This window comes from Ceratosolen solmsi, unplaced genomic scaffold (genome assembly GCF_000503995.2).
Source record: "Ceratosolen solmsi marchali unplaced genomic scaffold, CerSol_1.0 scaffold35, whole genome shotgun sequence".
Lineage (NCBI taxonomy): Eukaryota > Metazoa > Arthropoda > Insecta > Hymenoptera > Agaonidae > Ceratosolen > Ceratosolen solmsi.
In genome coordinates, this window is record NW_011948423.1 from 725,138 (window position 1) to 747,901 (window position 22,764).

The following is a 22,764-nucleotide window of genomic DNA, read 5'->3' on the forward strand; positions in this document are numbered from 1 at the left end:
TCGATAAATTATTTGTATTTTATTGTGTTATTTACGACTCGAGCGTCAGCTGTGTTCATTTGATAGCGGGGAAAGAACATTTTACCATAAGATACTGTCAATTTGTTTAATATTACCACGACGAATTATCGCGTGAAAGATGCCAGATACAATAATAAAATTTCGCGAAGGAGCTATGAACTACGAGCGCTCTATGCAATATCCCGACAAAATTTCGTTATTACTTGAAGCTTTGAATATAAATAGTCGTGTAGTGTAGATAAAAGAACACAGTGTTAGATAAGCATAAGAATAATAATCCGATCAAGGGGACAGACTTTCGTTTTGTAAATTTTCACTATTTCCGCTATTTATAATCGATGATAGAATTTGTTTGTAAAGAGAAGACCAATGTAACGCCAACTGCCCTTAATAATATTATCTCCAAATGGGATGTAGGATACGTTAGGGTAAGCAGCAGAATAACTTACTAAGCGCGACTAAAATTGGAAAAATACCGAAAGAGATTCAGAAAATTTGCCATCTCTAATAGAGCTCGATGGGGAGTAGCAACGTAACTTCTCCGTATTAATCATCCTGCCGCAATTTCTGCAGGAGAATAGTAGGAGCAGTAGGAGCTTCGTGAAACTCCGCTCGGCTAACGAATCGCGCGCTCGCCCGATATAATGTTTACGCGGCATATATTTTCCGTCCCGACTTGTGCGAATGCGTCAGTGTCGTCGAGTTGTCGCAGCAGTAGCGCCTAATGCACCGGAGTCTTTGAATGCGCATCACGCGCGCCAACGGAAATAGATGTCGGCCGTTGCGTTGCTACTGCAATGAAAAAGAGCGAGAGAATGTGTGTGTGTGTGTGTGTGTGTGTGTGTGTGTATATGTGTGTGTGTGTGTGTGAGAGAGAGAGAGAGCTAAGAAATGGGAGGATGGAAGATCTGGCGGGCATTGACAAGCGTCTCCTCTCCGCGACGGAGCGGTGTTTCGAAACCAAAATAACCGACTGGAAGGCGTCCAGGATAAGCGAGCGGAGGGAGATGAGGTATACCGTGGTCGAGGGCGGCATTTATAGAAGACAAAAATTGGATAAAAAGAGATGGATTCTCGTCGGTTTGACACCATTCGTTATGTGCGATTAAAAATGTAATTTTTAATTTGAGCAGTCGAAATTTAGGCATTAAAAAATGAATCACCAATTAATTATGCTTGATAGCGCATTACGTAATGCAGGACTTTAAGTCTCGTGCACAATCAAATCATATTTGATTATTCGTATGCAGTACCTGCCTATGACTAACGTTTGAAAGAAAACTAACGGATCCTCGCACTCTTCGACGAAAATAATATATATACTTTATCTATGAATATACGTTTGCTCCTGTGACACATCCCTTCTAAGTTCACGTAAAGCCTTTAAGAAGAAAATTGTTGAATTTTCAGTAAGGGACGGATATGAAATGAACTGAGATTGCGAACTAATTTCATAATGGTATGATTTAAAAATAATAATATTTCGAATGGCAAATCACATGGCAAATGACATGCATGGTGTCTAACGGCATAAATAACATCATACAAAGTGCCATCAAGGAATGTGAAAATTAATATGGAAATCTTGATATAAACTTTAGAGCTAAAAAATCGTTAGAACCAATAAAGTCTAATGTATAATGTAAATATTACAAATAAAAAGTAGTATCGTAAATATAAGTAACAATGAGACTGAAAGGTATGTTTAAAAAAAAACGAATATACACAATCATTGAATGTTGATTAATCTTTGCTGATTATGTCAACTGTATATGTAAAAAATTATACCTGCCTGCTATATCATATTTAGCAGACGACGAAAGATGAATGGATCAATGATCGACAGTGGGTTGTATGGATCAAATGATAAATGATAAATTAACAGATAAATTTCTTCCGAGTGATTGGAATTTAATCATTTCGTAGAATTAAAGACCAACTACTCTCAATTCAAAGATAAGTTAGTAAAATGTTGATAAAAAATTATTTCAACGAAATTTTTATTATTAAGTTTTTCATTTTTCTTTTTACTAAAATTTATCTTAAATAATTTATTGTTATTGTTAGTTAAGAAGCGATTTTATTGTCGAGTAATAATGTTAATTCAATATACAAAAAAAGTATGACATACAATGTAGGCAGATGGCATAGGACTGAATGTAGAATATTAAAATTAAAATGTAGCGAAAGTAAACAAATATTGAAATAAAAATTGAGCTCAACGGAAAGCTTTAAGAATTTGATCAAAGAAATATTTCAAGTAATTGGAACGTAAATGAAGATGTAGTAGCTTCGGTCAAATTATCAAAGAATTCAAAAAGTAGGACGCAGATATAACTAAGGAAAGTTTATAGTGAGAAGTTCTAGATTGAGTAATATTCAAGAACTTTATTGATGTCCATTGCTTATTATATATATATATATATATGTGTGTGTGTGTGTGTGTGTGTGTGTGTGTGTGTGTGTATAACAAATTTAATACGCACACATTTACACAAGCGCTCACAAATAAGATTTTCTAGTGACGAGAATTTTATAGTAAACCTTGAACTTATGCAATGAAGTTTTGAATTTATGCGCAACTTAAGAGAGAAAGATTCAATTTTATATATAGAGGAACATTTATGAAGACTATTTTAAATGTATCATATTATGATGTCATTACTGCACTATTTTTAAAAATGACAAGTTATTATTTATAATCACATTAAATTAAATTTGAAAAAAAATTTAAAGGAAATTATTTTCAACCCACAGGGACCTATCAAAAAATGATTTTGTATATTAATCAACCATTATTCACATTTGAATACTGTTGTTTTATGTACACAGATCTTTTTTTGTCTCTATCCATTAATAATAAAGTTAAATAAATATAGTGACATCATCAAACACATTACATCATATTATCACAGTTGAATGAACGCCATTTACACATTTTAATTTTTCTAAAATACTGATAAGGATAATTAAGCATGAAAGAAATTAAAACAGTTTAATTCAAATAACGCAAACTCTTAAAGCAATAAGTAAAATTATGGAGTAAAACTGTTAGAATCATATGTTTGCACGCTAAATTTTACACGACAAATTGTTATTGGGCTTTATACAATCTTATAAAGATCTTAAGAATATCAACCGCACTGATGTGCAAGTATTTCAAATAACAAAAACTTCCTGGAAATTTAAAAGACTGATAATATATTGTTAAGTACATAGAAAATTCTCTGATAGTCGATCGATCATATGACTTTTTCAACAGTATAAAACAAATAACAATAATTTCGGAAAAAAGTAAAGTACGTGTTATTTAATGGTAAAAATTAATTTATCGTTAAAAAACGAAAATATAGCGACTGCCAAATTTATCTTCCTTTTCGACTCAGCGCACCTCCTCTATACTATTACAATAACAATTCATCCTTAATGGATCACCGTCGATATTCGCTCGTAAATTCTATCACATAGCAACGATTGGGGCAGATTTGCACAGCTGTGAAAGAAGAGCAGATAGGATGTAATGACGGGGAAGTTACAGGACGATAGTCTGCGGTCTGGACGAACCGCAGGATCGTGACTGACGCAGGCAGAAGAAGCAGGCAGGTGTCGGCTATGAGTAAATGCACCAACTCGTCCAACTATCCGCCTTTCTTTCGTTTCTTTTTTATTTTCCTCCCTCCCTCACTCCCTCCTTCCCCAATCTCTTCTTTTTTTCCGCTCTCGAGCATCCCTATGCCGCTGCCGTGTCATCGAACCCGAAAGGCCGACGACTTTTTTCCATGACAGTAGATTCGCTCATACTGCTGACCAGGAGTCATGGCCCTACGCGGATTCCACCTCAAAGAAGAAAAAAAATGGAGGAGGGGGAAAAAATATACGAGTGTTAGCCGCGTATGTGGTGCAACTTACGTTATGGCCCTGTGAAACTGGTCACTCGTTCATTAGTCACGACGATTATCCGCGCGCTCATCAATGTCGGCCTACTGAATTACAGTTATGGATAAATGCTACGCGTATGCAACGCGGGGGCTCGAGAAATATTATCCACTTTATCTCGCTGAACCATGTGGACTTTAAATTCCTGCGTGATGCCGTCCCCCTTTTTATTCTTTGTTCGCTTGGCAAGATGTTCTGGTTTGCTGTATTGTGTGTCTTATTTCGTCATGAAAAACGTTAACGTTTATGGTCTTGTTAAACCACTCTGTGACAAATACAAAAGTCGTTTATGTAACGTGGAATCCTCTTTGCTAAAACGTTCGACTATTAAGGGTAGTTTATTTATACGATAATTGTCTTGCGATACTGCAATGTTATTTCTGTTATTAAAGTTAAAGAGTTTCTTATTATAAATTCAAAATGCCAATATATATATATATATATATATATATATATATATATATTATTTAGAGCATACTATTATTGATGAGTTAATAGTAGTTGCATCATGCTTTTGCCCTTAATCGTTAATACGAATTATCATAAAAATAAAAAGAAACATGTTAAAATAATTTTAACATATAATTTTCATAGATAATTTAAATTTCTTATAAGCGATGAAAAGTGAAGTCTAACAAGGAAATATTATATGTACACATGTATCAATTGTTTTATTACGCTCTTGTTCGCAACTTGCAAATAAATAAAAGCCACTACTAATTGCAGTTAATTCCTGGTTGTTCTTGCAATTTACCTCTTAATTTACATACTTACATAAATAATTTTTTAATTTTATTAAATAGCGTTTTGCTCAAGAAACTGTCTACATAAGTTATATAGTACTGTTGGTATAAAATTTTTTTTTTTAAATATTAAAAAAAAAAATAGTAAGGATATATGCATTTATATCATATAGAATAAATTTGATAATTCTTTCATCATTATACATAAAAAAAATATTTTTTATCTATAAAACTATAAATCTTTAGCTACCATATTCAAATTCTTGATCTTTATGCACATATATATTATTAGAGATACTATACTATTAAATAAGATACTATACTATATAAATATACTATTTATACATTTATAGAAATTTTGTTGTCCATTCACACAGATTAAATATATTAAACATCAATTTATTCATCAATTATTTCTAGTATGTAAATATAAGATTGTAAAAAATAAATATCATTAATCTTTAAATATGGCAAAATACGATATGTAAGTCTAAAGACAAAAACAAAAAGGTTATTAGTAATATTAAAAATATCATATTCTGTATATTCTATATACGAATTGCATGAATTAGTATTCTTTAAACGACAAATATATATATATATCAATTACAAATATATTTTTCAACGTTCAAGTACTCACCAATGATGTAGTATATAATCCAGTGGTTTTAGCTGACCATCATCTTCAATCAAATTTGGGTTCACCGATCCAATCTAGAATTCATAAAATTTTTTCATTTAAATAGATCCTACAAATCAGCCTATTTAAAGAAAATCAAATATATTATTGAGCATATTTTTAAACATCTTGTTTAATAGTTAAAAAATATTTCGACGATTATTGAAATTTAACGTGCAAAATAGGTAATTCATTGAATTTATTAAACCACTAATAAAGAATTTCCTTGAAAAAATATAATTATATTTGAAATGAGTATGTTTTTTCTTTTTTTTTTCTTTTTTTTTTTTTTTTTAATCATATTGTAATATGTTATTAAATAACTATTTAATCATAAATTATCTTTGTAATTCTTTTATTTTTATAATTACTCTATACTTCGTACTTCTAAATTAAATATTTTAAATTAATCTAAGTAAAATAATAAAACTTAATGATATAAAAAAAAAATGTTTACATGAACACCAACAAACTAATCGTATTAAAACATAATCAATCATTTTTTATTATTATCATAGATTAAGTATACTTTGACGATATTCGTCAAGACAATATACTATTAATTATCATTATTATTAATTAATAATTTATTTCTTAATTTATTAATTTATTAATTCTTAATTATTCATCGTGAATGTTTATCAATACCTAAGTATACGAGTGAGTAGAAGAAAGATGTAGATAATTTTATTTCATACATTTTATTTCAATAAAAAGGCATAAAAAAAAAATCTTTTGCGGTTTGGTAGCTGTTTTTAATTAATTTGAAATGAACAATTCTATTATGAAAACAATTCTAATGTGTATTTAAACATGTGTTTTAATAATAATGCTATATTATTTAACATGTGGACTATTAAATGAAATTGATAATTGATAATTAAATTCTATAATTTAATCCTATGATAATGCAGGTAATTTACATTAAAGCTACAATGAGAAAGGAAGAAGGAAATGATGATTATTTTTAATGCTCTATGTCCTTGTTAAACATCGATTTATGTGCAAAACAAAATTTTGGTTGCAGTGACGTCAAGGTTGTGATCGATGCGTAATTTTCGTGGAAGAAAAGGTACTTGAGACCCATGCCAAATTTAATATTATTGTTTGATTTTATATGGACTTCGTAGATGTGTTACGTCTATTTTTGTAACAGACCAGGCGTATATATCACAGAGAAATAAATATAACATCCAAATATTGATATTTGCGAGATGCTTTATTTGTTTCATTCCCTATTCTTAATTTTAGAATATAAATAAATGCACGAACATTGATTTCCAACCCTATTTAATATTATACTTGTATGTCATTTTTTTTTAATGGTTTTATGTTTTCAAGAAAATAATGAAATTCTCTTCTAAGCACCTGAATTGAAATACCAATGATTGTAAATACTACGTATGCTTAAATTACTTTTGACTTTTTAATGTCAAAATGGCATAAGTAATTTTTATAGTCAGCTGATATTAAAAATATTAGTATAAAATTTTAATACTTGCATTATAATTGTTCTTCGTATTTCATTTTATGAATGTACATCATTACAAATTCATTGTCTTTTCGAGAAAACATAATTTTAACATTAAGAATTGATGGAGTAAAAAAAAACTGTCTAAATAATTATCTATCAAAGGTTATATACTAAGTAATATTTTGAGATGGTTAACAAACTTTTTACGGTCTATTAATTTATTTTACTACTATGATAAAATATTTTGGATCATTTGATTATCTATTGTTTACAGTATTAAAATTTCGTTTTTAATTGCAAATTTCAACATTTTAAACGCCACGTAAATGTAAATATATGGATAATTATAATGAAATATTATATTAAATACAAAACACTAACTTATCTTGTAAATTTTATTAGCGCCTATAATGAAATTTGAATTTCTGACTTGAAACGCAAATGAACAAATGAAGTACTGACACGGCGTAGGCGGAAAATGTCCGAGTTCCGATAGCCTACTTTGTTACACGTGTGACCTGCTCGTAAATGCTATATATTTATGTGAACTATATGTATGTACGTCTTTTTGGCGTTGCATTGCTTCCTTTGTGGCTGTGCTGCTACGAACTACACTGCAATTAATGCGGTTTTTCAGATGACGATGAATTTTCTTTGTACTGTTGTTATTCGTAAAAGAATTGCAACTAATTTGGTTTTTTCAAATAATGCTACTTAGAACTTTACTAATGTTCACATAATCAAAGGCTCTATTTGCAAAAAAAATACGTATAAAAGTACTAAAAACTTCAACACTCAAGAAGATTATTTTATCTTTATAGATAGTGAATTATTATATATATTTATATATAATTATTATATATATTATATATATATATATATAAACATATATAATATGCCCAATATATTGGTAAGCTCGATACTCAAGAAGAATACTTTACCTTTTTATATTGTGAATAATACATATTTATATATTGGCTTATTAGCATTTTTACACATGTATTTTTCTTGTAAATAGAGTCCTAAATTATATCATTATCTTTAATATATATTATTTTTAATCTTATTAAAAGAAATTTTTAGACATATACCGATACGTTATAGCAGATATTATTTGGAAAATACACGAGTATTTTTACAATTATTAATTAATGACCCACGTATGAAGTCTATTCTACGAAAATTTTTTAACATATACCCTTAAGCATACTCAGCTACTGTTAGAAAATAAACATTTGATAGTTTACATTAAACTACTTAACATCAGCTGTCCCATACACAGTTTCCATGAATAAACGAACAACTTTTTATCCAGGGGTACTCAACAAAACATAATGTTTCACATTAAGCATTTTTCTTTTTTATTCCATGTGATCATTATACTAATCGACACACATACATGCATCCATACATACATCTGGTGTGTAAAAGTAATGTGGATAATTGGTGACGTCAGATCCTTAATGCGCCGCTACACGCTTCTTTCGCGTGATCGACTATCGATCTATTCGCTTTGTCGAGACTTGGTGACTGCGTCACGACACACGTGCATAAAATGGAAATGCCTCCGTGCATAACTACATACATCATGGTACTGATCAACCATATACCATTCGAAAAGATAATTTCTCGGGCAAACCAGTTGTAAGAGGTTGCATTGAAAAACGATTTAAAGCTTTGCGCCACTGCTTGACATGTATGAGTGCGCGTAGAAAACTCTCGGATAAGACGATATTTCAGAAAAAATTATTAAAAAATGTGATATATTTTATGTAATGTAAAGGAAAAATTATCTTATATATAGTTGGAATATTGCAATGTACATCATTGGTGTATGTTTCGGTGAATAAATTATATTTGAATTTAATGTGGCACATTTGTTCAAATACTTATAGCTAACAAACATGTAAAACTGGAGAAGGCATACAAATAATATAACAAATTAGCAAGAATTATAATATCACGATCATAGAGTATAATTCGTAAATTCTGCAATATAGATCGTTTTGAAAAATGAAACATGATTATATTTTTATAATAATTAATTATTGTGAAAATATTATAAGGATTAGAGGATATTATAAGATTTAGACTTTAAGACTTTAATAACTATATATCTTACTAGAATATTATTAAATGTATTGCACAAAATTGGTTTATAAACATAAGCTGCACGAAATTCTTGCATATTCAACCAATTGCTATTTCTTATTCGCGATATGGGTGATTTTTACATTATCATCGATTTTAATAAAGTAGTAGATAATTTGATATAAATACAAGCAAAGAAAATTCTTAAAATAATTTTCACATTACTGTGCAACAAAAAAAAGTTTAAAATACGAAAAAAAAATAAATTACCAGCTCGTATACAGTAATTTTATACAGTTTAATTTTATTTCCGTAAATTAATTTAATTTCCTACGAACACACCGATAATTACAACATATCTGATAATTATAATTGAAATTCAAAAATTTAGATTTTGCTCCACTAATGAAGACATAAAATAGGTGAAACCTTGTTCCTTAAACTATATTTAATTGTTAAACGGAGTTGTTTACATTGATTATACGACAATACAAACAATACAAAACTTAAAAATTCATTTCTTTTCTTTAAATATCCGTTAATAACGCAGCAGCTCTGCAAATATTGACTCAAAAAATTCTGAAACTAAAACACTTATACGTGTTGATTATTTATATAATATTATAAATATAACAACTTTATAAAAATAGATAAAGAAATGCATGTCGTTATTATTTTACGAGTTTGTAATTTTTGTATCTTTATTAATTTTTCAATATGAAATAGAAATTAATTAAACTAAAATTAAACAACAATATATTAAATACACTTATGAAATTTTTTTTTTGCAAATTGAAATGTAGATATTTAATTCAAAATTATGTAAACTTAAGTGAAATCTATTTGACATTTTATATTATAAACGCTTATAATACGAATTCTTTGGTAAAATGGATTAAGTAACTATACAAACGTTTTGCGTACAAGGCTAATACAAATTTTTCTGGTGTATTCGATGTTCATTGAAATACCTTAAAAAAGCAATGTAGAACTTGTACTTTTTTATTTGTTTCATTAACATTTTATCGCTGTTTTATAATGGCTTCGCATTTCTCTAGCTTATGCAAAATCAGATGCAATTAAGTAGTGAAAGATTGTGCATTCTTTGCATACAACGGCTCACGTAGCGTGATTTTCTTGCTTTTCAGCAATTAAGTGTGTCCATTAAAAATATAAACACACTCTGGTATTTTAGCCCGTTATTTTATATAAATTTTCATTTATATTAAAAATAAATCCAGTATAGGTAATACGACAAATGCATCTGATTTAAACGATGACTTTGTTCTACATTAACTTTACTGCTAATGCACCTTACAGCCAATTGAAGAATTAAACTTTACGTACTACTCCAACTGAAGTTATGAAAATGAAGAGATTTTTATTTTTCTCGCTATTCATTTTATCGTTTCTTGAAAATCGCATACAAGTCAGTATTCGCTTCGAAACGTATTCCATTAACAATCTTGGGCAAGTATTAATTTCTGCAAATCGCAGAAAATAAGTTAACAGAGAAAATGCGGAGAAACGCGAAATCTTAAATTCATAATGACTTTCCTGAAAAACCTGTTTTGCACTACTCCAACTTCCTTTTTCGCCCATACAATGAGGCGCAATACATCCAATTAGCATAATGACGAAAAATGTAATAATCGAACTTGCACTTGTGTGTTGCAGATCCGCCGGTGGACAGCGTTTATATGATATGCGGAGTTCTAATCGCCATGGTTCTGGTCGGCGTTATCATTGTCCTTCTCGCCGTTACGATAAGGTAAGAGTATAAGTGATAAAGGCTCTGCTATACGTATATACATACGTATACATATTTGTATATTGATATTTTTGTTAAATGATTTAGCATATGAATAGCTTACCTTATATACATCCAGACAGATGTCTTTTCTGACCAATGTACGTAGATTTAATTTAAAATTTTGTTTCATTTCAAATATCGTTCTAATTTAATTCAATACTGTGAATTTTAAACTTATTGCCATTTCATATATAATTCTAATGTGATTTAATACTATATGTGTTCAAAATTGTATGTAATGATAGCTTTTCATATTAATATTATCAAATGGATAAATTGTTGTTTATTATACAATTTACAATTTATACATACAATATAATATACAATTTGTATATTATACAATACCATAGATGAAATTTCAAATTATTAATGGCATTGTCAACGTAGACCAGATATTCATAGAAATCAACAAATTATTCATTAAAGATAATATATAAAAAAAAAAAAAAAAAAAAAAAAAAAAAAAAAAAAAAAAAAAAAAAAAAAAAAAAAAAAAAAAAAAAAAAAAAAAAACGATGAATGGTAGTAAAGTAATTATAAATTTTGTTAATTCAATGCTACGAATTTTCCTACAATATAAATATAAAACTTAAGTTAAGAGTAAATATAAATAAAATAAAACAAAAACAAAAAACAAAAACAAAACAAATAAAAAATGAAGGAAAGAAAAGAGAAATAGAAATCAACTTGATTCCATCCCAGCCCAATAAAAATAACTTATGTTCCAATGATGTATTTGAATTACTTTACAACCAATCTTTGTATAATAATTCTAATTACAATAAACAGTCCTTCAAGATAAGCAGCCTCGTGAGTTTTACAATTCTTGAATAACCAATGACCCCCGGAGTACGTCAAGTAATTTGTGAATGTCAAAAATGCCGATCACCGAACTCAACATACTTTACGAGCACTGAACTTCCGTATTTATATTCGTAATAAGCACTTTATTCGCGCTCGAAGAAAATATTCAAAAGCGTGCTTAGATTACTCGGAGTAGTAAGGATTTATTGTATAGGCAATCTGTTGTGGCGTAATGCGTATTGTAAATTCGTCGGGGGGCTATGTATTAAAAAGAGGAATACCATTGAATCGTCCAATTAAACGCTGTCGCGATTACGTCTGACCGCTCGAGGCATGACTCGAACGAATTATTAATTAAAAGACGAATTATCTTGCTTATTCCCTTTACGTGGACCGAATAGCGTGTTCGTTCTAATTGTAGAAAAGCATAAATCTTTTATTAATTGTTATTATATTTAGTAAGGCTAACCAGAGCAATTATTCTAAATTTTTATTAATCATTATTGACTTTTGAAAATGTAAGATTTTACGCTTATTAAAGAATAAAGCTTACACGCTTTTACGAGCGTTACAAATGCTCGTGAGTTGGATAGCCGAGTAATTTTGACTATCTCATTAATATAGTAATTAATATTTATAATACAATTTTTGATGATTGAATTACGAATATTATAATAGTGCAATTAAACTATGCGCTTTTATCATTTAATACTATTTACATTTAAAATGCAATACTTGCGAATGATTGTAAATTAATTTTATGCAACATATCTTTGACTTTTATTATTCAAATGAAACTTGATCTGCTGATGCTTTGTAGACCCTATTTCCATTTTTAAATATCATTTTCAATTAATTTATACTTATTAGAGGAGATAATGGGCTAAAGTATGTGTCATATAAAAGAGACGGAAATTCAGTGGAAAAACTAGTATAAGTCAATCCACTCCGTCACCTATTAAAGGCATTAATCGCTTAATTGTGTTATATACCAAAACAATGCGCATGTCGCGCGGAAAATTTTTAAATTCCGCTCTAAGCGTATCATCGTATGTCCTCGGATTTCGTTCTATGGAAAATTTTCAACCCATAATTGTTATCTCACTGAGCTTGCCTAACTTAAAAACAGACAAATGTACAACTGTAAAAACTTCATTGAACAGACATGTATACAATCATCGTAAAATGTATAATAGAAAATAGTAAGCTTTTTGATCGCGCACAAAGCATTTAAATTGTGATGTTAGAAAAGGAAAAACATCCATCACTTGAAATCGTTTCATATTGATTATTAATAAAATATTCTCGAAAGAATGAATTATTATGAATATTCAAAATTGCAGAACAATTTATAACCACAGTTGAATTATATAATATATAACAATTAGAAAAAATGTCAATATGTAAAGACATGTACTATTTATGTATTAAAAAACTTATATTTGTACATAAATTATTAAATATATTAAAATAAATCGAAATCAATAAGAAACGAAATTTGAAATTTTTTTAATATTTAACGTTCATCAATATTTATATAATATATAATATATAGTATAGTAATAATATAATATATAGTATATAAAAGTGAAGAAAATTTCTGAAATAAAAATTAAATACGTGGCATGAAATATTCATTTTAAATTAAATTTTTTCAAACTAAACATTCATTATTAATGTTTTATTATAAAAGATGTATAAGTTAGCATTTTTTTTATTTTTTTTATTTTTTTTGTATACCCTAATAATTTGTATTAATACGAGAACTAAAAGTAAAATACTACATTTGAAATTCAAATTTATTATTAACTTTTAACGATGCGTAAGATTATCATTTTAACTAAAAGTATACATTCTAAGAAAATCTATCTTCCCAATAACTTATCGAAAAATCTATATATTTCCTTCAATTTTCTAGGCTGAATGAAAGTTTGAGTACAATTATAAAATAGTAATTAATATGTTAATCATGGGATTTCTTTAAATATATTTAATGACCATGTCTGAAATAAGTTATCATGTTCGAATTTATTTCATTTTATTTTAGAAATAAACAATATTCATCGATCGAGAACAGTTTCAATAAGCTTATTTAACAGTGGTTTTCGTTCGTAGCTTTTCACTTTTAATAAATAAGTTATTTTCAGCAGTAAAGTAAGAGAAATAGTGCAGACAGAATTAAAATGTCAAGTAGCTGTGGATATTTCAGTAGATGCTAATTCATGTATATCATCAAGGATTATGCGGATGAGCCTCTAATGGCATTTCAAGATTATGTATTCTTGTTGCTCACGTTCATCCATCGACGAGATCGATTGAACTTTCAAGTGTCACTTCAAGTATTTTTCAAGGTCCCGATTCAGTTATGCTTGACTAAAAAATATTTTCTTTATTAAAGACTTAGTTTAAAAAGTCGTTTAAAGTACATGTGCCGAGTATAATATAATAATATTATATGTAACAAAGGAAAATTATTAAATAATTATGAAATTGATATAATTCAATTTCATATTTCAATTTCATAAAATAATCAGTGTTTGTTTGTGTGTGTGTGTGTGTGTGTGTGTGTGTGCGTGTGTGTGTGTGTGTATATATATATTCAATTTCATATATTTATATTTAATTCATATATTCATATATTTATATGAATATAATTTCATAATTCATATATTTCATGAATTATATTTAATATAAATATAATTCAATTTCATAAAATAATCAGTGTTTTTGTGTGTGTTTTGTGTGTGTGTGTCTATTCGTTTAAAGATATACATAAACAAAAATATTTTTTCAGCGTCAATAATACCTTTTCTGTTAAAGTATTTACATTCTCTTATTATTATTTATTTTAAAAAATTATTTTCATAAATATTAGTTATTTTCAACTGTAAAATTCATTATTATTCATCATTATGAATTCAATACGTTATCTATAACATAATATATAAGAAACAAAAAATTTTAAATTGTCAAATAGTATATTATTATCTATTTTAATATAATGAGTAGGTTGTAACATTTATTTTTCTAACATATTCATTCATATAATTTATTTGATTTTTTTACAAGCTTAAAAATGTTGAAAACCAGTATAATTTATTAATTACATATAATTAAATAGCCTTATTAGCTTTTATAAAGATTAATAACAAGAAATTTTATTCTATAAATTAATTGGTTGGAAAAAAACATTTCTTATAAGTAATTATTTAAATTAACTTAAAATTTTCATTATATATTTTCGTTTATCATTTAATTACCATAATTTTATTTTTTTTTCTTTTACAAAGAAGAAAAGGTGTACAGATAAAAAATATAAAGTCTCATTATGTACATAAAAGTATTTATGAAACATATATATAATTAAAAATTCCTATAATAGTTTGTACGTTATTCATATTCCATGGAGTTAAAGTAAAGCATAAAGTAAAATGACAATAAATAAATCAAATATTTTATCGCTGGATAAAAGTTTTTATGATTGAAGTGATGGAATGAAACAGTTAAAAATTTTAAGGTTATATTCATTACTCACGAGCATATTTAAATAAAGTCTCCAGTCGTTTATTAATTTGAAAATATCAACAGTTTAGTGTAACATATGCACTTGTATACGAGCAATATAATAATCAACTTAAAATAACAATGTTCTTTGTTCCATTTTTGTGATAAAACATATACTTAAACGAGATTATTTTTGAATTTTATTCAAATACTTTATGACCTATTCTATATATCGTAACAGAAACCTTACGTTATTTCTTATATATTTTAAATAGTTTTAGTTAAATTAATAGTATTTTTAAGATTAGTTTTTTTATCTATTTCAAAATAAAAATAAAATTAAAAATTATTAGTATGTTACCATTATAATGGATTATACTTGTTAATATATGTGTGTATATACATGTATATGATTTAATATATTTTCATTTCAATTATGTTAGTAAAATTTACGATTTATTCTTAAATTTGTTTATGATTTAATCGAGAATACTTTCAGACTTTGACTTTCATATAATCCACTAAAATACATTTAGCGAGTTCGCTTACCGTCACGTAGCTAAGAAAGTAGAAAAATTCGTCTTAACCACGGAGTTAGAATAATAAATACAAACAATGACAATAGCACGATAGCTCAAAAGCTATAGAACATCGTGAGTTCGCATTTTTTTATTTTTCCAAGAACATATTACATAACTGCATCCTCTACAAAACGCTACGCTTTATGTGCGAATTGTTTCCGTGCTGTAAAGGTGTTAAATGCGTATAAAGCCGCATGCTTTACCGGATATAGGCCACCTTTATCCTTCGGAAATCCAATTTTTTCGACGACAGCGACCTTTACTAATCAAACGAGAGCCTCATCACGGTCACATTTCTTGTTCACGGCAATGATTAAACATACAAACACATTAAACATGAGTGACACATTAAACACGAATCTTTTTCACCTTTTTTTGCGAATTGACGTAAACTCGAATTATGCATGGGCTTACGAGAAAAGACGGCTGACGTTCATAACTAAACGTAACTCATGCAAGTTTCTGTTTCTGTTGTCTCGTTTTTATTCATATTATATACAAATAAATACATCGGTGAATATAAATTTTCAAAATTTATTTTTAGTTTAATAATTAAAAGTCAGTATGTTAATATAAATCTATGAAATATAAAGCGATGAAAAGAATTTAACTTTTTTTCCAATATTTCAATTTAAATTTTCTATAAACTTTTACAATTTTCAATTATAATGTTAAGAATTTATTGTATTTAATTTATGAAATTAGTTTCATATTCATAAAAATTTTACGCTTATACTTTCAAATAATGTGCCTTATATAATTAAAAATTAATTCCTTTAGTATATAATTTCATAAACTTTATTAGATGTGAAAATCTTGTTTCAACTTAAATATTTACTTTAATATCTGCGATTTTATGTGCAATTATCAGTTTGACTTGTATAATTAGTTATCTTTTTACAATCTCCAAATTATATTTATTTTACATTTATATTGATGTAAAATAAAAATATAATTTTAATATTAACTGTAAATAAATTGTACACTAATGGCAGAATATTTGAAAGTTTTCCAATATAATATAAGCTTTCATCTAAAGATTGATATGTCGCTTAAAAACTAAAGCGATACAGATTGTGATCAAACGTTATTGAAGTTTTCAAAAAAAATGTTCATTTCAGAGGATTTATAAAGTACAAAACTAATCATTAAAAATAATCTTTCACTCTTATTGGAGTTAAATTATGCAAATAGACGTTGCAGGAAGATATATATGGATTTGTTAAAACAACATTCTAAGATTATTTAATTATAAGTGTTGCATTCAAGAAACATGTCTTCTATCCTGTAAATATCGTTTTCCATGCAATTTTAAAACAATAAAGTCCATTTAAATACTGCACTGAAAAAACAAGTGATTGAATTTCATAAATACAAATAAAATCTAAAGCCTGGAACCTTGGAGAAATTCAATTTAAAAATATTTCTTTAAACACTTTGTATTTCATATAACAAGAATACTCTCTAAAAAATAACAATTCCTGTCTCAATTAAAATAGCAATGCTTTATAATTAATAACTTACAGAAAATACAACTTATAATGTGTATCAAATTAAAATAACCATTTCTCCTGATGTTATGATTTATTTTCGCGAAAACTTTATACATACAATTTAAATTTCTTAATGTGTATTTATAATTAATTATAAATTTATATAAAGTTATAACTCAAATATGGAATGTCTAAATAAATACAAATAAATTTAAATTAGAGAAAAACAATATGTTAAACATGAACAAACTTGTTGACTTGTTTAACTTCAAATTTCCATTTAAACTGAACTTCACTTATAATTAATGTAACTGATTATTTTAAATTTTATATTTTATAATTTATCGATATTCACACAATTTCAATTTCATTTTCGAATCTAATAATTTTATTTCACATTTTATCAATTGCCATGACTATTATTTTTTATTATGATAAAAATAATTTTTTATTGTAAACTTATATGCCTATTTTAAAATGTGTATTTGATATAAATTTGAAGAACTATCATTCAGTACGATGAGGTAGAAGTAAAAAATATTTCATCCAATTCAATATATTTAAAATTTCACCGCCTAAATTAAAAATTCTAAATTATTTATAATAATATAATTTTATACTGAATTTTATCTTATAAATTTATTATGTTTTTTAGCGACATTATATGATGTTTTATTTTTAAACATTTAAACTTTCTTAAAAGGAAAAAAATATGTTCGAAATGATATCTTATTTGCAATATAGTATGCAATAAGCAATACACTACAATGTAAATTATGCAATATAAATAATGCTAACTTAATACAGAAGTATGTAAGAAGATTTTAAACATAAAAATTCATATTTTAAATATAAATATTTACTTGATGAATCTATCACAATAATTTAAAAATTACTGACAAGCTTTGAAATTACGCTCGGGGATTCACTTAAGAGAAAAAGAAATAATACGTCACAACTCTTGCGTAAATTTAATCGGTAGTTTAACCATATACATATCTTATAAGGATTCTCACAATCTCACGCTGAGTTTAGTGTACGCAAATTCATTTGTCGTTGATAAACATGCAATAATAAATTTTATTGTATTTCATCAATTGTAGAAATATATTATAGTCGCCTTAATATATTAATATCATACGTTTTATATTTTATTTACGTTGTTTAATATTCAAGTATACTGTTCTGTATACTGTATACTGTTTAGTATTCAAAAGTATACTGATTCCCTGTATAAATATAATGGAATATACAATATTAAAATTTTAAGATTTCAAGATTTTGATTATAAATTGTAGAATTATATGAATACTTATCTATATTTAGAGTAAATTTAAAAATTCGATCAATTTATACTGAAATTTAAAATAATTAACTCTCGCATATCATATATCTTAATTGCATATTAATAATTACAATAATATTGAATTTTGTTTGTAACAGAATATTTGACGAGAAATATCGTTCATAAATTTTAATCGTAAATTCATAATAATTTTATTAAACAGTATTAAATATTGAATAATGGAATTTCTTGTACTCTCATGTACTTGAATTTTTTCGTTACAAAACATTATGTACCGATCATCCCAGGAGCACAAATGATCTTCGTACTGATAGTTTAAAATATAAATTTCTATATATTTAGTTTTTACTTTGAATACATGCGATACCTCAGAAATCAATTAAATAATAAAATTATGCATCATGCAGTCCATAAATATTATGATATAATCATTGATATTTTAAACGATTTTATATAATAATATTCAATTATTTATATAAAAACAGATCGCTTTATTCACAATCAATTGATGTGCATTGATATCTTAAATAAAATATAATATGTTTCAAATACATTTAACTATTATTATGAAAGTTGTTATTAATAATATTAAGTATGAAAGTATCTGTATTAAATGTATAAAATTAAAATCTTCTATAAATGTTCACTAAACATCTTTATTTGATATTATATAATTTATTATTAATTTGAACATTAAAAAAAGAAATTGATAAGAATTTCAAGAATAGTTATGTACATATGCATTTTTTTTTAATGATACAATTAGTTTGAAGATTTTGGCAACGTAATTTTCAGTTATTTGACATATCAATATATATATATATATATATATATATATATATATATATATATTATATATATATATATTTGTGTGAAACATTATTATGTTATCTTACAACCAATTTCATAGAGCATAATTACCACAACTGATAATTCGACAAGATTCGTTATTATTATGTAAGATTAATAAAATAATTATGGTACACGCAATACGGATCCCCATGCACTAGGTAATGCCAATTGATCAGCGACTTTAATCTATATTAGATGTGTAGTTGCACACATATTATATAGAAGTTAATCAAAGAATCGCAAATTGTATATTACTTAGGTCTGTGGATTATAAAGTCCTAATATTTACTACTTACTTAGATTCATGATAAACTCTATATAGTTCCACGATCAAAGATCAATATTAATAACTGATTTAAGCAAACTGTCATAATTCCAAATTAATTCTTCTTTTATAATTGAACTAAATCATCTGTCATTTTTATAATAGTAATATTTTAAATAATTTATAAAGATCACGATTTCAACAAATTTACACATAAATTTATTATATTAATTAATAGCTCGTATTATTCAGTAATGTTTAAATGTAATTGAATTTTTATTATATACAAAAAATGAGGTAATTTATTTTTCTCAAAATTTAATTAATAATTATTTTCATAAAAACTAAAATAACGTTAAATAAGTAGATATCACTAATTTTTTTTCATATAAAATATTAATATAATTATTCAGAATGAACAGTATTGTATAAAATATAGGATGTCAGTAAGAGAATTTAGAATAAAGTTTTAGATAATTTTATAATATATAGTTGCATAGATAACATAATAAGATTTCGTCTTTTACTAGACATTATATATGAAATATTTTTTAATCTTTTTATGATATCGTTTGATTCCTATACAACTGTTTGTGTAATAGTGTTAGGTACGAACAAAATATTTATATGTCTAATTCAAAGTATGAATGAAATTATGAATTGTTATGATTCTATTGGGTATCAAATTGAAATATATAGCAAATATAGTTCAACACAATTGCTTGAAATTGACGTAAAATATTATATTTTTATGGACAACTGGCGTACGACGATAGTTTGTATTCTAAATTTTCGTAATCCCTTCCTCTCTTCCTCCCCCCCCCCCCTATCTTCTTTTATATAATTCCAGCATGTACGTGTATTAATCATCAAAACTTACGAACTAATTCTCAAATGACACTTATCGGTAGCATCAATATCCAACATCAATCCTAGCGTGTAAGTTTGCTCATAACCCGACAAAATCAATAATTACATACCGTTCATAAGAGGATTTGTCGTGGACGATAGCACTGTCACATATAAGCTACACCTATGCATTTACATTTATAAATGTGTACTTGTACTTCTATTGGTAGAAGAATCGAGTTCCCTTGAATATCCATCCATCAGCGATACATACATTCTAAAATGAAAATTCAAATAATCACAATTGTTATGCAATCGTAAACTGTAAATACATTTTTATTATAAGAATAAAGGACCAATGAATTTATTTCTGACTCGTTTTCGGATACATCTACATACAAGAGTGTAAAATTATCTCAGGTGCTTATATCACACGTTATATGTTAACATGCGCATGTGTGTATGCTCTGCGCCGCTGGAAAATCATTGAATATTATTTTATTAGTCGAACGATATAACATAGTTTATACGAGGGTCAGAATATTTAAGTCTCTATCGTCTCTTTCCATTCCTATTACTTTTTCTAATTAATCGTTTCTCTCTCCGTGTGTGTGTTTGTGTGCGTGCGTGCGTGCGTGCGTGCGTGTGTGTGTATTTTATAAACGTATGCATCGATTACCGTCAAAGTTCATTATCATATATGATTGATATGCGCTATTATTAGAGCAGGTCGATTTATAAATAGAAGAGTAAATTTTATAAATTATTATATGACCGATAATGATTTCTAATTCGAGTAAGAATAGTCGTGGGGCACTTACTCTCGTTATTCTTGTCTTTTAACAGTTATAATACATGATCTATTTAAAATTATAATATCTGTCGTACCAAAATATAAAAAGATAATTAAGAAACACTAGAATCATATACAATAATCATACACATACATAATTATAATAAAGCAAAAACATTTTGTAGATAAGTCAGTAAGTAGTATTTGAACTTGCGTGTTATAAACTCTTTAAGTTAAATTATAACAAATAATCATAAATAATAATATTAGTTTTAATTTTTTGCTCTAATGTCTATTCGACGAAGATATGTATTTATAGCAGATTAATAAATAAAATTTAAAAAAAATAAAATATATTAAGCTATGTAAGAAAATAATTTATGATGTAAATATTGAAGTAAACCACGATAAATTATCGATAAAATAAAAATATATGAAAAAGACAATTAGTATTGCACTTATTACGAAAGATTATTGGTATCTAATTAAAGGAACTCGTTAGAAAAAGCTTTTTATGAAACATGAAATAGTTCAACAATTGTATAGTCAATATTCAAAACCATATTGCATCTACTTCGCGTTAACATTATACTCAAAAATACGTCTCAGTACTGAGTAATGATTTTGACTCGTATGATCTAGTTTGAATTTGTTTACCACTTCGTTAAATAAAATGACCTGCCAGTTCGTTCAAGGAAATGACAGTTACATTCAAAGGAAATCTTACAGGGAGCTTCCTAAGAAACAAGATGATTATTCTTAAAAGAAAAAACGTTCTCTTTGAGTAACACGAGCTGTTTCTTAGCTTAAATGTTAATAAATGGAGTAGTGAGAAGACTGTTTCTATTACATAATCGATGTAATAATAAACAGAAAATAAATACAAAATATTTATTTAGATTCAAGTTTTTTCTACGTCAAAACAAACGATGATTAAATGTAATTATGTACATTCTCTTTGTTTAAAACAATTATTTATCTAGGCGTCGGTATTAGCGTTGCATTTGCAAATACATTTTGTCCAAAATTCTTTAAATCTCTGTAATTCCCCGCATGCAATTAAATAACGAGATACTGCAAATTATTATACTATATCTACTATTCTTATCGAACATCTCAATGTACATTATGAATGTGATGCATTAGCAGATGACCACGGATGATATGATGATTCATTTAGTATTATAGTGACGAGTATTGGAGACTCCAATGTTTAATTCGATAATAAATCCAAATGACACTAACGAAGCAGATCAAGGAAGAATTTTTCCCACGAGACTTGGTGCTTCGTAAATAAGAGTCTACTTCTGCTATTACACGAGTTCATTTCACAAGGAAAGTCATGGAGTGTACATTAACAGTGTACTCGTTATTTTTTACTAGAAAAGTAATTACGTATAAATTGTATTAATTTGTACTACTAATACCAATCTTCATGATTTTATTTATTTTAATAATCGCATAAGATAATATACAATTGTCAAAATATTATACTCCGTTTATTGTAGAAAGAGACATCAAGAGGCATTTCGTAAAATTTCGTTAAAAAATTAGCAGGAA

The 22,764-nt window shown here is 26.7% G+C and overlaps 1 protein-coding gene across 1 annotated transcript in view; it reads left to right on the forward strand.

The window, feature by feature from the left end:
- Positions 1-22,764, forward strand: part of LOC105362377 (uncharacterized) — a 154,725-nt gene that overhangs the window by 107,077 nt on the left and 24,884 nt on the right. The window contains exon 4 of the mRNA XM_011499816.1: positions 10,622-10,715. Coding sequence (XP_011498118.1) covers positions 10,622-10,715 — 94 coding nt within the window. The remainder of the gene's footprint in view (positions 1-10,621; positions 10,716-22,764) is intronic.